Source organism: Agelaius phoeniceus, chromosome 3, assembly GCF_051311805.1.
Source record: "Agelaius phoeniceus isolate bAgePho1 chromosome 3, bAgePho1.hap1, whole genome shotgun sequence".
Classification (NCBI taxonomy): Eukaryota; Metazoa; Chordata; class Aves; order Passeriformes; family Icteridae; genus Agelaius; species Agelaius phoeniceus.
In genome coordinates, this window is record NC_135267.1 from 90,721,067 (window position 1) to 90,737,483 (window position 16,417).

A 16,417-nucleotide genomic window follows, 5' to 3' on the forward strand; every position below is an offset into this window, starting at 1 on the left:
TCGTCTCTAGGAAAGCTGTGGAAATCCTTCTGTTGGTTTGGAAAGCAGTCCTTTCCAGGCGCCCTCACCGCAGCCCCATTTCTCCTGGCGCACTGCGTCTCTGCAGCTGGCATGACCCCGTGGACAGGGAAATATTCCCCTCCTCTGGGACACTAATAGCTCAGGCTAAAGGTACATCAGATAGCGGCTTCAACTAATCACTGATCAGTTCTTCTCCGGAAAAAGAAAGAACAGGCAGCCCCTCTGTTTTCTTTGAGGTTGCAGGCGCCGGGGGCACCGACCTGCTGACCCCGGACAGCGGGAGCTGCCCCTGCGCGGTGCCGGGGGAGGCATGGTGGTGGTGGCGGCAGTGACAGTGGCGGTAGCAGGGGCAGGCACCGGGCCAGCAGCGTGAGGGACGCAGGGAGACTGCGGAGCCCCGGCACCCGAGGATGTCGGGCAGAGCGTCTCCCGCCCTGCAGAAGAGTGGCAGCATCGGGCACGCAGGCAAGGTCATGGCTGCGGGGCAACTCCCCAACAGCATCAGCGTCCAGGGTGTCTCCTACACCATCAGGTAGGGCTGGGAGGGCGGTGGGGAGGGTCCCTGCTCCGGCCAGGGGCTGAGGGAGCGGGGCTGGCCCTGTGGGCCGTGGGTTTGGCCGCCGCCCAGCCCGGCAGGAGCCATGGTGCCAGGCCCCCTCATGGTGCCGGGCCCCCCTCATGGTGCCGGGCCCTCTCATACTGCCGGGTCCCCCTCATGGGGCCGGGCTCCCCTCATGGTGCCGGTCCCCCCTCATGGCGCCTCAGGGCCCGCCGCCTCAAGGCTGAGCCCTCCCGAGCCCCACCGCATCCCTTTCACGCCTCCCTGAAGGACGTGCTTTAGTGATTTCCAAAAGTGCCCTTTCCCACTGCCTTTCTTGCCAGAGGGACAACACGAGGCCCTAAGGAAAGGGACGGGTGGATTAACGGCTGGCAAACATCATAGGCAAATAAAGCCACAGTTCATGGTTGCCCTATTGGTTGTAGTCCAAAAGCTTCTTAGCAATCATTCTGAAAAACGTGCTCAGATCTCGTTTTATCTTCCAGGTAATGCTAAAGTTGAAGCCTTAGGAGGGGAAAGGGCAAGGGGGAAAATACTTTAATTTTTGTTTTCCCATATTTTAAAGTCTTTGCAGCTCCCATCCCACATGCAAGTAGCTATGAACCATTCACTTGCTTTATGCAAAATTTTTACGTATTCTCTCTCTTTAACTGTTTTATTGTTGTTTGTTTTCCAAGAGAGCGTGTTGGCCCATGGTGGAATTTTTCTTTATATTGTAAAAAATGGACCCGGCAAATACTTAAGGATGTCTCATTTCACATAGAAAGTGGCCAGATTATGGGGATTTTAGGAAATTCTGGTAAGTTGTTCCAGTTCTTTAAACAAAAGATCACAGTTAATACTGGTGACTTCCATAGTGACATGAATGTGACTGAGGTCTGTGTTTTAAATAAAGAAATTGTGGCTGATTTTAACTTCTGCTTTGTAAAAATGGTGCTTGGTTTTCAGAGTTCAGTCTTCTGTCATCTAACTAACAATTACAACTTCAATAACAGACAAGGTTACTTCAAAACTCAAATGTTTCACTGCAAAGTGTGAATTTTTTATGATTTAAATGCTAATTTGCAATCTAATTTTCCCATTTAGCTTCCCTTAATTAGCTGCATTTTCAGGCCCTATTATTTTAAAGTTATTGAGGAAAAAATCCAACTTTGTACTTTTTGGATGTGTCCAAGTCAGGCTACGACTCTTGGAGTCATAAAATTCATCTCAGCACATGATTAATTTCTTTTGTCTGAAAGGATCTGGGAAAACAACACTTCTGGATGCAATATCAGGCAGACTGGGACATAAAGATAACTTCTTTGGTGAAGTGTATGTGAATGGACGTCAGCTGAAGAGGGAACAGTTCAGAGATTGCTTCTCTTACGTGCCACAGGTTGATTTCTATATTTGTTTATTGTCTACCGTGCTTCCTTTTGTGTAAAAAAAAGTTGCTAGTGTAATGGAGTAGTGTAATGTGAATGTGATTTTACTAGGAAATTGGGGACAAATCAGTTAATAAGCTGTGTGAATGATTAGGCTTGCATGAAGAGGGACAAAATTTTAATTACTACGAGACTAACTCCTCCTTCCTCTTCCCTTTTTTTTCAGAATGACACTTTGTTAACCTTTCTCACTGTACAGGAGTCTTTGACCTACACAGCTTTACTAACTCTTAAGAAATGCTCCAACAGCTCCATCAAGAAGAAGGTTTGTATTTTACAGTCTTCCACCAAAAAGTCATGCAGGATGTCATGGAATGTTTTCACCAGCAGCACTTTCCATCCATGGCTGTGTTTTACGTTTATGAGGTTTTGTAATCCTCATTCTGCAAATGGGGAGAAATCTCCCTGCTGAGGGGTAGAACACAAGCTCTCTGGTGGTCCCACCTCTCCAAGGGGCTTGTGCTGGTGCCCCAGGAAATCCCCATTATACTGGGACAAAACTCCCACCCCAGGGGGAGCCTTAGCTCTCTGGGGTGTTTGGGCCCATGTGTGCTGGCAAGTGTCACGGACAGCACAACTGATTTTGGCACCACTCTGTCTCCTGTAGGATATCTCTCACTAACCACAACAGCTCAAAAAAGCACTGGTCTGCTAAGCCTCCTACAAGCTACTTTCTTGATGAAATCAGTGTGTTTTGGATTTACTTAAAGGACTCTTTTTGAATTCTATTTAAAGTAAAACTGGATATTCCTGATCAGAGGGTCTTGCTTTCTGTCTTCTCTCTGCCCCAGTCTCCCACTCAGTACTTTATACTTTCCCAGAATTGATGTGCTTCCTGCTCCCTGATTTTGGAAGCCAGAGCACATTATGTTCCACACCTTAACTTGTAGTCACCTCTGAACGCTTAATCTCTTAATGTCAAGTGAGGCTAAAATTGACTCATTTCAGAATACATTGAAATGAAATTTTAAAAAATAATAATTTAAATAATGTATTAAAAAGAATCAAATAGAAATTAGGCCCGATACTGTCCAACTAGAATGGATGCATGCAGGATATTGGTAAAGCTGTAACTTAAAATTATGTCCTTTTTTTCTGTTTTTTTTTTGCCATTGCACACAGGTATCCTTTGTGGATTATCTCTTAGTGTTTTGAAATTGCAATTATTTTTTAGGTAGATGCAGTTATGACTGAGCTGAGTCTCAGCCACATTGCTGACAAAATAATTGGAAGCCGGAATGTCGTAGGAATTTCTGGGGGTGAGAGGCGTCGGGTATCAGTTGCAGCCCAGCTTTTACAAGATCCCAGTAAGTACCACTGCATGGATTTTCAAAATAAAGCAAGGCTGTGTCACTGTGCTCCTACCACAGGCCTCTGTAAACCACTTTAAAATACAAAAGCATTTGCATTCTTTAATTTAGCAGAAGCCAGTCTGGTGATGACAGGAAAGAACAAGCAGTAACTGAGGTCAGCCATTGATTTGTTAGTTGATCTTGGAAAGCAGACAAATTAAAAATCTTAGGGATTTATCTATTTTATCCATAAATCTTGGATTTATCCATTTTAAGTCTTTCTGGGCTCACTCTTCCCAAATGTTGGCTGTGGCCCATTAATTTATCATTTTTGAGTACATTAGAGCCATACATATGAAAGCACTGAGCCCTGTAGTGGAGCAGCTGCCCTTGATCTGTATGTGTGTGAGTGCCATGTATATTCCAGTGCCAAAAAAATTCCAGTGAAAGGAAATCAAAGTCGACTAACTATGGAAGGATTATCCATGGGAAAAAATTTGTCAGCTTTGAGAGAGTTTCTTGAAGGCGCTAGAATCTCATGGAGTGAATGTACAGCACATATTTATTGGATGCTGGAGTCCTTGTAGCCATGTGGATGTGCTACAACTGCATATTAGGCAGGAAGGAGCTTAAATAGCACGAGGTACGTGCCTGCTACTGGTGACTCCTGGGGTGTGGTTGCTGCTCAGGAGCTCACTAAACTCTACAGTAAACACTATAATAATTCTGTATAGATGAACCTGGAGTGAAAACTCTCCTCTCCTCGTACCCTGATCAAGGCTGGACTGCCCTCTTCTGTGCTATGTGTCATCTCTATAAAAATAATAGATTTGGTGATAAGTTTTCCCCTTTCATGAGCAGTAAAATAATGAAGAAAAGGCAGTAACATCTGCTTCAATCTATAGAATTGCATCTGCTGTATTTTAACAATTATTGGTTTGTTCGTAACAAATTCTATGTGTATATATAAATTTAATTCAGAATATATAACTCCTAGCTAATTTTGTCGCTTATGTTTACAATTTTGTAAATGCTGAAATTTATCATTATTGTTCTTGAAAGCAGATATATCCATCAAAACTATTTTGGTAATTTTCAGATTTCACATGAATTTAGAAGAAATATTATGCTCTGAAGTATTTTTTAATGTCCTTATTCCTAGTCATTGAAACAGAACCACTGAAACTAAATAAAACTGAAAGATCCTGTCATGGCAATATCTGTGTATACCCTGCTTTCTGTGTGGAACTTCACCTGCAAAGTGATTTCTATGTTGTTTGCCAAATTAGCTTTAAGGGCAGAAGCTATGCCATTTGCTCCTCATTTACCTGAATTTTAAAGCTATTCCTTGTTGTTTGACAGAGGTCATGCTACTTGATGAACCAACGACAGGGCTGGACTGCCTGACTGCAAACCAGCTTGTCTTGCTTCTCTCAGAGCTTGCACACAGAGACAGGATTGTGATCCTTACAATCCATCAGCCTCGCTCAGAACTTTTCAAGGTAGATGATACCTCCTCACTATTGGCTTTTCCACCTGACCTTTTAGTACATAGGTTCTTTTCTGGATGGAAGTACAAGATCCAGTATAGCTGCCTCTTTTCCTTTCCTTTGCTTGATTAGAGGCTTCTCTTGAACTGTGCAACTCTGGCCTTGTCCCAGTCACATGGCACTTAGCACACGTTGCCTTATGAAAATAGTCTGGAGTCTGACTATTTGTGTTCATAACACTTGTGTTATGCAACTGCCCAAACCAAAACCACTGGGAGAAGTCGTGACAAGGCATGTGGATACACCTTGGTTGTATGGTGGGGCAGTCCTGCCTTGCAGGGTTTGTGCTGAGGAGAGGATTTCTCTCTCCCACTACTGTTTCTCACTTTGCTCTTATCCACCACCTCCCACATGAATGCAAAACTCCTCTTCCCTGGCTGACTGAATGGAGTGAAAATGGTTGTGGAGCCAGAGGGGAGCAACAGTGTTTTTCTGGACTGAAAGCAGCCCTGGTGTCTTGAGAGCATGGACTGATCATAACTGGTGGCAACCTTGTCCTGGCAGACATTCACTTGACAGCAGTGCTGTTAGAGTCCTTAAGCACTTCAAGATAACCTTGGCAGCAATTTGGGGGGTTTTACAGACTGGGGTATGAAGCACCAAAGGGGGTCAGGCAGTAAGTGAAGGTGCATTAGGAGTGAAGTCAGAAAGCCACATCTTTTTTTGTGGATTACCTCTGTATGCTGTTTTCATTGACGGTTTGGAGAACCACTAGAGGCTAAAGATGTGTCATTTTGCATAACCACCAATGAGAGAAGTGAAAGAAAGGACAAATGTCTTTTGGGAGAAATACAGTAAGGAAGTTTGAATATGTCAAAACTATTTTTCCCATCAAAGCCTTTCTATTACCAAGACAGTAGCTGTGCTCAAGAATGAATGCACTCCTGATCTGATCACTGTGGTGACTGGTGACAGGACCTGAGGGAATGGCCTGAAGTGTGACAGGAGAGGTTTAGGTTGGATCTTAGAAAAAGATTTTACTCAGAGGGTGGTTGGGAACTGGCTCCCCAGGGAAGTGGCCACAACACCAAGTCTGACAGAGTTCAAGAAGCTTTTGGACAATGCTCTCAGGCCCATGGTGTGATTCTTGGGTGTCTTACGCAGGGCCAGGAGTTGGACTTGATATGATCCTGATGGATTCCATCCAAGTCATCATATTCTGTGATTCTTAGTAGATACTGCTAATCTATTAATTTTTCCCCAACAGTTATTTGATAAAATAGCCATCATGAGCTTTGGAGAAATGGTTTTCTGTGGGAACCCTATGGAAATGATCTCATTTTTTAGTGACTGTGGCTATTCTTGTCCTGAACAATCAAATCCTTTTGATTTCTATGGTAAGTTTGTCTAAGTTGTTTTGGTAAAACAATTTGGTTTTTTTCCCCAAGTTGAAGTTTTTCCAAAGATAGAAATGTATTTGTTTTCTGCTCCAACTTTTTAATTGTTTTCAGCTCAGAGAGGGGGCTGGCCCCACGTCATTCCTAATGACTCCATCAAATATTTGCAGTAAAGGAGTAAACTGCCACTAAAAAAACAATCTCAACCTCATGAAATCTGTAGATTCCTGATGGCATTTCGCTATGGCTGTGCACTGGATGTTGGAAAATTAATTTGATTCCAAAGCTGTGGAAAATCCCATGGTCCTCCAGACTCTGTAATGACAAGCAACTTAAAAGAGTTGTGTGGAGGGAAGGATGTAGAATAAATATGGGATGACTTGAGGCATCAATTTCCAGGAATTCTAAGTTTGAAGTTTCTGAAAGTTTGGGGAGTTGCTAATACCAGGGTAGACAACTGGAACAGAATGGGTGCTTCAGGAGATGATGATAGCAAGGTGATGATAGCTGTTGGCATAAGCTGGAGAGTACTGTTTTACCAATTCAGGATGAAAAAAAATGAGTCAGCAGGAGACTGGAAATGAGACTTGGTTTTGCTGCAGGACATCCATGTCCCTCGTCCATACAGGCACAGGTTTGAAGAGAATATGGTTGTATTTGTACAAGTACAGATATGCAGCCATGTACCTAAAACTCTATTTACATCCAATGTGTTAGGGTAATTTCTGGCAGTACTGGCTGAGCACTAACCAGAAAATTTGGCCAATTCAAAAAGCTGCATTCAGAGCAGGCAGTGTTTTCCTATTGTCTACATGGCATTCTAAACTCAGTGAGAAGAGAGGATGGTTGTTGACATGAAGCTGAAATGGGATAAAGCTGAAAATACTGGTATGACAGTGAGGATAATTTTGCCTTCATGAATTTGAATAGTCTTGAAAAGCATAGATGATTTGAGATTTAGACCCACTTTTTAAAAAGCTTGGTAAAGAAGTACTGCATTCTTCAAATGTCAACCTTTGAATGTGACAAGAAAGGAAAAAAATATAGATTAGAGCAAAGAATCATCAGAATATTTAGTCTTTTGAAAATTGGTAGTTTATATTTTTTTGTGTGATTTGATGTGAATGAAGGGACAGATTCTGATATCATTTACACCAGCAACAGAGGAAAATATATCCTATGTATTGAGTGTGGATTATATTGCTGAACTGTCACACATTTGTAAAAAGTACTAATGCATGGTAGGCATTAAGCTACTTGGTCTAGTTAGTAGTCAGTGTTAAAATTCTTTTAAAGCACACCCAGTTGCCATTTATTTCCTGTGTGACTTCCAGCATGTCACACTGGCCAAGTTTCAAAAAGTGATTCTGCATTTCAGATGTTCACATTTGTAAAAGTGAAGGCTTCATTTTGGATGTGTTTACCATTAAAGACAATTCTGCTGAATTCCAGCTTTTAGAACACCGGGAAACTATTCATAAGTCTAATTCAGATTTTGAGGAAACTTAAGAATCTTGGACAAGGCCTCCTTTTGTTGAATTTGCATTTTCAAGTTGAACAGAACATTGCAAAACTGAAATCTAAGGATGAGAGAAACCTTAGGAATAAATAACTGATGAAGACATCTTACCAGATGTAGAAGAGTAATATATAATTGGGTAAGAACAAATATTGCTGAGAACAACAACCCAGTTTTCAAAACCTTGGCTAATTCATTGCTGTTAGGGAAAAGGGAAATTTCTAAGGTGTTTTAGCACTATTACTGAATCTGTGTGACTTGTAAAAATGGAACACACAAATTTCCCATCTGCCAGCAAAAGAATTGCTGGTGCCAGGAGTATGTTTAGGTGGGCTTATTAGAAAGGAACATTAACTCTGTGAAATAGTTACCTTTCCTGAGTTCCACAGTAGTCAGTATTACTTCCTTCAGCTTGGGCTGAGCCTGCTAGGGGAATTTGGCCAGCTGAACATCCTCTGACTTCACATTAAAATTATGTCTGCAAAGGGTAGGTGAAACCCAGTGCAATAATGCATTAGCAGCTCAAGGAGAGAAGAGAAGTGTCTCTACAGTGTGAGCTCACACTAAGCAAGAAATAAAGCTCCATAATTATGGAGGAGTGGGCAGAGGACAAGGGGGAGCTGTGGAGCCACGTCTGAGCATTTGCCTGAAAACCTGAGAAATATATGACCACATAAGTCATCTCTTCATCTTCATAAATGTTCATCCTCTGGTGCTTTGTCTTGCTCTCGACAGCTCTGTACTGTGCAAGGAGAGTGCTGAAGGGCTGACCAGCTCAGTGCTTGGGCCTTGCATTTCCAGATCAAGGACCTGAACTGCAGGGTCCTACAGAGGTCACAAAACACGGATTTCTTGTGGCTGCACAGTTAATTAATTCCTGCTGCATCTAACAGAAGGGAGAAAGAAGCCTTGAATACTTTAAACTGACCTTTTCATCTTTGCATATTTTAGAATGGAGACAAGAAGAAGTTAGTTGCACAGGGAAAAAGGTATGAAGGGAAAGTGATGTGTATATAGAGTAAAAGCTTTGTCATTTTACAGTGGATCTGACATCTGTGGACACCCGAAGCAAGGAACATGAACTTGAAACCTACAGTAGGGTTCAGGAATTTGTATCAGCCTATAGAAACTCAGAGATCTTTAGCAAAGTACTGGCAGCCATTGAAAAAACAAAGTATATGAAGGAGCTGCTACCAATACCATTCAAAAACAAAGACTCACCCAGTGGCTTTGACCAAATACTGATTCTTTTACGGTAAGACTTCCTCTGCCGCCCTTTTTAAAGCAATTATTTTTTTCCTTCTCCACTAATCTTTCAGGTTCCCCCTCCATGTATAAATGCACTTCCTTGGTTATTTGATCTCCCACTCTACTTGTCCCTTGTCTTTTTCGATATATTAGCTCTTGGTGGGCACTGTGTGTCTAAGATTTGTTCAAAGCTTAATACCCTACCAGCATGTGTTCAGCTGTAGCTAACAAGCCTTTTATTGTTGTTTTGTTTCATTATCAGGAGAACAACAAGAAATCTCTCCAGAGATAAGATAGGCATCATCATGCGTCTCCTGCAGAACCTGCTGTTTGGCTTGTTTGTAGCCTTTTTCCTTCTTAGGCTAAGGAATGACCTGGCCCAGGGAGCCGTGCAGGACCGTGTGGGGCTTGTCTACCAGTGCGTGAGTGCCCCCCCCTACACAGGGATGCTCAATGCTGTGGCCCTGTGTGAGTGTCTGTCTGTCCTGTCCTACGTGCAGCAGCAGGTGCTGCTGCCACTCTGCCTTAAATAAGAAAAAGTCTTTATTGAAGATAGTAATTTAAAGGATCTTCACTGGTCTAGGTAATGTCAGAGTTGATACAGAAGCACAAAATTCAATGGAATTTAAGGGAATATGCCCTGATCCCTGCCTTTCTTTTTTATAGCTGGCCTGTCTGTGAAAGCTTTATTCTAAACTGTGCAAAAGATTTCCCTGTGTGTAGCATTTTATAGGCAAAACAAAGTCTAGGTCTAGCTAATAGCTAAGTGAGCTCAAAACCAGACACATGGGAAAGATGGATATACAAACCAGCTTTGACAGCAATTAAGCATAATTGAATTTATGAGTATTACGTGATTACATTTTTTAAAAGGATTTTTCCTCTTACAGGTGCCATACTGAAAGCAATAATAGTTTCTATTTGCAACCCTAAAAACTGTTCATGCAGAGAACATACACTGCTGTCATCAGATTGAAATCAGAGCACCTCAATAAATTGCCCAGTGACAGAGGTTTTCTCTTGTCCTTAATTTGTATATGCAAAAAGAGAAGGCTGTCCTGCATATTGATAAGTTAGGCCTCTTTCATTAAGCCTACCAATATTTGCAATCTGCAAACATGCAAAAATGCTTTGCATTTACAGTGAGGGGAAAAGGGATCAGAGTGGTTTAGGCAGAATGTTTGTGATATATTCTCAAAGTTGTCTCTGTGCTTCAGATCATTTCTGCTAATAACAAGTCTTGCTCTTTCTGTTTAATGGTAATTTACTTCATTCCTTATATATTTAATTCAGTCCCACCTCTACGTGCTATCAGTGACCAAGAAAGTAAAGATGGCCTGTATAAGAAATGGCAAATGCTTGTGGCCTATATAGTCCATATCCTGCCCTTCAGTGTCATCAGTGTGGCCATTTTCAGCACCTTCATTTACTGGTAAGCATTTGGACCATCTGTTGGGTTGTCTTTTTGTTTTTGTTACCAGTGTCAGTTAACATGTCAGCAAAAGGCCTCCTGGCATGGCTTCCTGCTGTTGTCTCTCAAAATGATTACACAGAAAGCATAAGGAAAGATAACACAAACTTAGCCCTTCTCTTTCAGGCAGAGCTGAAAACACACACCCAGTAAGTAAATTACCAATTCTTTAGGTAATTTGGAAAGTTTTAATGGACCTGGGAGAGTTATCATACTTTTGTCATATTGAAAGCAGGACGTGTCATTTTACATTGCATTTAGAAAGACAGGAAATAAAAACAAACAAACAAACAAAACAAGAACCAAACAAAAAAAAAACCAAAATAAAACAAAAAAGAAAACCACCAAACAATCAAAAAAACCCCAAAAAAACTGAACTAAACAAAAAAAAACCAAATTGAGGATGTCAGCTGTAGGCACATGACAGTAACAAAACTTTTATTTCCTGGGACATTGGGGTTTAGCTACAGCATATGGAAGTGATGAAATCTGGATCCCTTTCTTATACCCTCCAGAGAAAAGGACAAATTTCTGTCCTTCAATCTTTTTCTTTTCTAATGTTGAGAGATGTCTAGTGCACCAGAGTTAATTTTAGTTTTCCTGAGACGGTTGCAATCATTTGGCAATCTGTAGTAAAATGTGTACAAGTGATGAGAAGGCTTGGTTTGTGTTGTGGATGCATGTTTTCTGATGAGGTGTTCAAAAGTGATAAGTGGATACACCCTCATAAAAGAGCTAAAGTGCAGAAGAAGCCATTCTGCTGTAGTTGTGCATGTTAGTGCTCTTGATTTCCAGTAAGATGGATGGAAAACAGATAAAGTAGAACTACACAAAATTGCTTGGACTTCTGAAGCAGAATTTCTGCACAGGGAATTTTGTAGCAATTTTCCCCCATCTGGAAAACAGAAAAAAAGGATGACTATTCCCTTCTTCCTTCTGTACTCTATAGTAGACAATGAAGGGCCGTGCTCAGTATTTACTCAATTCTTTCCATTTGAAATCTCAATGAAAAGAGAGCATCCCTGAGAGGAAGATTTCTTCTCTTCCAGGTGTGAGGAGTTGGATGCATGGGCAAGTTGTTTTGTAGTTTGGTGTGGATATGAAAAGTAGCCACCTTTATCCCCTTATCTACCTGTGCTTTTATTTCTGCAAGCTGTCAGTGCTACCTGCTTGAAGCAGGGCTCCCTGAGAAGCCTTTTTTTCACAGACAGACAGACAGACAGACAGACAGGCAGAAATTACTGTTCCTTCCACTAAATGCTGTGCTGTTTGTCACTGATGCCAAGAAAAGAGCCATTTGGCAAGCAGCTCTCCAGGCTCCATGACTCTCTCAACTCCATAATAAACAGGGAATTGACATGGGCAGAGACTTTGCCCCTATGTTTTGGTTGGCTCAAACACAACCAACAATAAATAGTGAGGCTCCAGTTAATGGATAATATTTACAGGTATTATCTTTCCAATATTGCAGTTGTTTGGAAGCCATCAGGGATGTGTCAAAGTGATTTCACAATGCTCTTAGACCTCTGAGGGCAAGCAGTTTCTGGATGAAATTTTGGCAGTTGTTACGCAGGATTGAACTTTATGGAATGAACTAACTTTTTGAGAGGCTTTGACAGCCTCTGGCATGTGCTCTTACAAGCCATTTCTTGTAGAGTTTGTGTTTGTGGAGGCAGCCAGTTAGGTCAGGCAGACCCAAACTCTGACCTGATCAGACACAGGGAAGGTTTGGCCAAGTTCAAAGAGAGCCTCTTTTGCAACCAAGTGAAGGCCCTGTCTGTGCAGATTTTCCTAGTGGAAGATACCTCTGGGAAATCTTCTAACAGTTCACATCATGTTGTTATTCTGTTGCTGTAATATTCTCTCTTTGGGCTGTTTCTTTCTTTCTTCTGTTCTATTCATACCCCAGATTAACTAGCCTATGTCTCCATATCTCTGTGTAAAGTAGAGCAGCTCAGAGGTGATGTTTTCTGGTAGGACTTTGGAAAACTGTTTCTTCTGCACCAATCTGTACTTAAAAGTTGTTAAATACCTGCTACCTCACTGAGTGTTTAATACTGGAAGGATCAATGTTCATCCATCTATTTATAAAATATTCTGGTGTTACAAGAAACACTACAGGAAAGCCTATAAGAAAATTGATACTTCTGTTTTAAGACCATATTTGAACATAGGGATTTAAGAAAACCCCATAGGGTCTTGCACTGAGCAACAAAAAAAGAAAATTAAATATCAAATTGCTGCTTGTGAGCTAAGCAAAGCATGCAGCGTGCACCTAGTGTGAGGCAATTTTAGTATGAGGTATTTTGGAAAAAGAGTAATGTGTCACAGTGTAATAAAGGGTTTTGTCATCTGTCACATACACTATAAGGCTGAATTAACTTTGTCAAGCAGTTGCAGGCTTTTCTTAACTTTTTAATCTTGAGTGTAGATTGAGAGGACTCTTTCCTTGGGTTAACTAGGAGAAAACTGAGAACAGCATGTTGCATAAAAGAATTCAGGAGTATGGGGGAAATTGCATTGGTGGGAATTACATGGGTGGTGAATTCAATTAGTTTTTCATTTAATTGAATATATCCATGCTTATGTTTGCTTGCACATTATCAGAAGTGCAAAATCCCATCTGTTAATTACCTGCATAAGGATGTTCTTTAAATATGTGACTTACATGAATGATTCCCACTGCAAAGACTTTACATAAAGCAGCAGGTTAGTTTAAGGAATAGAAAAGCCATGGTGGTTGTCTTGGAAAAACCTGGGTTTCTACAAGAATTATATCTTTGCATAACCCTCTTCAATCTAGATGGAGAAAACCTCATGTATCTGCACTTACATAATGATAGTAAGTGGATGTCCTTTGTGTTAAGATTCTAAACAATATACTAAGGATTAAGGCATAAATTCTTCACCTAATGAGCTATAACTGCAAAAAACCCAAATAGAAACAAAAGTAAAAGCTACTTTTCAAGTTTATTACTCAAACATTGTTTTTTATCTGTTTTTTTGCTCATCTTTGTACAGGACTGTAGGATTGTATCCTGATGCTTCCAGATTTGGAATTTTCTTTGCTGTTGTCCTAGCATCTCACATGATTGGTGAACTAATAACACTTGTTATACTTGGCATGGTTCAAGACCCAAATATAGTCCAAAGTGGCATTGTGCTTCTTAATTCAGCTGGTGTGATAGTGGGAACGGGACTAGTAAGGTAGGAAAAAATCTTACTTTGTTACAGTGTTGCTGTTAACATTGATGTGGAAGAGTTTCTAGAACAGTTGCTTTTGCAGAAATCCAGTCATGCACAGGTAGCAATGGAAAAGCAAGAGCTGCTGTGCTCCTTCAGAGGCAGAACTACCTAATCTTGTTCGGCCTTGTACTAAACACAAAACCACACACTTAGTATCTTTAGATCTCCACAAAGATATTGAACATTTCCCCCAGTTTTTGCAAATACATTGAAGATAAAACTGAAAAATTAATATCTATCAGCTCATCTGAATTCTTTTATTGATGCTGACGTGATGATGTGAAATGCTGTCCTCATTGAAGGACCCTACCAAAAATCCCTGTTCCTACATGTTTTAGTAACTGCTGGAACTTATGACATTCAACACTGGTAATGCTGGTTTTAAAAAGCAGTTGCTCTCAAGTATCTTACCAGTATTATTATCCAGTTTAGCCAGTAAACTTTTCAGTCCCTTTTTCTACCTGTTCAGGCTGAAATCTATAAAAATTATTGAATAGTGTAGTAAATACACGAGAAAATAATGATCTGCTTGCTCTATAACTGTGCAAATAGATGGGTTTGTGTTTTAATTGTGTGAATTTTGAACAGTTTCCCCCTTGTATTTGTCAATACTGAAATTACTGGGGTTTTTGAGGGACATACCAGAATAAATGTGTAATTGTTAAAAGCAGTTTTCCTAAGATGCTGAGCAAGTACGATATGTTTACCTGAGACCCTTCCAATGAAAATGAAGTAAGCCTAACAATACATGGTGTTGTCCTCAAGAAAACCATCTGAATCTTCACAAACTTGATGATGCTTTGTCTCTTTAAAGTAGATCTCAGCTCATATTTGCAATATAAAGCTAGGTTAATGTCTAATTATTTAGTCCCTGCCTAATTTCAGGAAGATGTATGTTTATAGTAAAAGACATTTATTCCTGCTACCATAGTCTAATGCCTTAATGATAACTTAAAAGCATTACAGTGGTTTCTAACCTCATTTTACAGCACAGACTTTGCTCATTAATATTATGAATCTTTTTGATTGATCTTCATAAGCAATGAAGGACATTAAAAATAGCATGGAGACTTAGGCTGCTGGGTTTTTTCCTGTTTTTTTTTTGTTGTTGTTGAATTATAAGTCTTGAAGTATGTTACATGCTGAAATTGCCCTGTCTTGTTGAATGTTTCTTCTCCTTATTTTTGCTTCATTTTTGCTTTGTTATTACTGTGGCAGTGAATTCCTATTCAGTATTACTTGATTTTGATGATGGAGGGAGGGATGGTGGTTTCTTACTTTGAAAGCAAGTCATTTTTGCAAGTAAGGTTTATATTGGGCCTTGTCATTTTCAGTTTATCACTGCCATGTGAACAGCAAACAACCATAGAATTCTTTGTGACTGTTCATAAACAAATCAGGGCTGAATGTTGTGACACTGTACCAAAGTCAGGGATAGCCTTCATGGTTGTCTCATCATTTAGCCCTAAAATTGGACTTTATGTTTGAAAACCCTACAGGTAGAGACAAAAATTGTTTTTGTCACAGGTTATAAACAATGAGAGCTTGTTTTAATTTGGGGTCACTTAGTATGTAGCAAAAGCCAGCTTAACTTCTCTGTGTCTTTAAGGACCCTTGAAGAAATGCCAACACCTTTGAAACTACTTAGTTTTATTACATTTCAAAGATACAGCAGTGAAATCCTTGTAGTCAATGAATTTTATGGCTTAAACTTCACATGTGGTAAGTGTTCAAATAAAAGTCCATTATAAATAGTTTTAATGAGATGTTGATGCTTATTTTCCTTCTTTGTACATGTATCCTGATAAAATAAAGGTAACTTTTGAGTTGCTAACAAGAACTTACTAATTAGTGAAGACTATAATGCCACATCAGCAAGCTAGAGCAGAATTTTATTCTTTTGTTCCAACCATTTCTCATTCTTCCAGTTCTTACATCTTCCTCTTTTTCACCTATTCTCTTATCCCCTCTTTGGAGGAATTTTGGAAGCTAAGTTTATTACAGACTGGAATTAATTTTTTGTGCAATATTACACAAATAGAGCATCAAGAAAATTGCACAATCTAAGATCAAACATCAGTGGAGGGAGTATTGAGAGGTAACAAACAGCTGACCAGGTATCTCCTCTTAATACTAGAGAGGCTTCAGTTCAAATGTGTTTCCATGGTATTTACTGAGACCCATTTACTTGGGTCTGTCAGGTTGTGCTTTGCTGGTTGTGAGCCAGACAACCTGCAGAACAAGAGAATCAGTCAGGGTGGCAGGGTTAGTAGCTAATAGACATTAGTGAGGTAAAACTTACAGCTTGGAACCTACCCTAAGATATTTGGGGTATTGTAGCCAGGTGTCTGTGCTCCTCTCCAAGGCTACATATTTTTATCTGAGTTTTAACTTTACTGATTTACCTACTATTGTTTCGTTTGACAGGTGGAGCCAACAGTTCCACTGCAAATAATGCTGCCTGTGTTCTCTCTCAAGGCGTCCGGTTCATTGAAGAAAACTATCCTGGAGCATTGTCCAGGTTCACAGCTGATTTCCTCATACTCTATGCTTTCATACCAGTACTTGTCATTATTGCAATTCTATGCTTCAAATTAAGAGAGAATTACTGACTGACAATGAAAAAGTAGCAATTCCAACAGTCTCTAATAGTATACTTTTTAATATATTATGGTCCAAGGCTTATATTGTTGGATTTTAGATAGAATGTAAATGATTACACATATAAAGACATATTCATCTTCTCA

The 16,417-nt window shown here is 40.2% G+C and overlaps 1 protein-coding gene across 1 annotated transcript; it reads left to right on the forward strand.

Moving 5' to 3' along the window:
* Positions 1–25: 25 nt before the first annotated feature.
* Positions 26–16,417, forward strand: ABCG5 (ATP binding cassette subfamily G member 5). The gene is made up of 13 exons (XM_077175844.1): positions 26–553; positions 1,258–1,379; positions 1,822–1,958; positions 2,174–2,272; positions 3,182–3,314; positions 4,662–4,801; positions 6,057–6,186; positions 8,747–8,960; positions 9,216–9,421; positions 10,247–10,385; positions 13,446–13,631; positions 15,280–15,392; positions 16,098–16,417. The coding sequence occupies exons 1-13, from the start codon at positions 432–434 to the stop codon at positions 16,280–16,282; spliced, it is 1,926 nt and encodes a 641-aa protein (XP_077031959.1). The 5' UTR covers positions 26–431; the 3' UTR covers positions 16,283–16,417.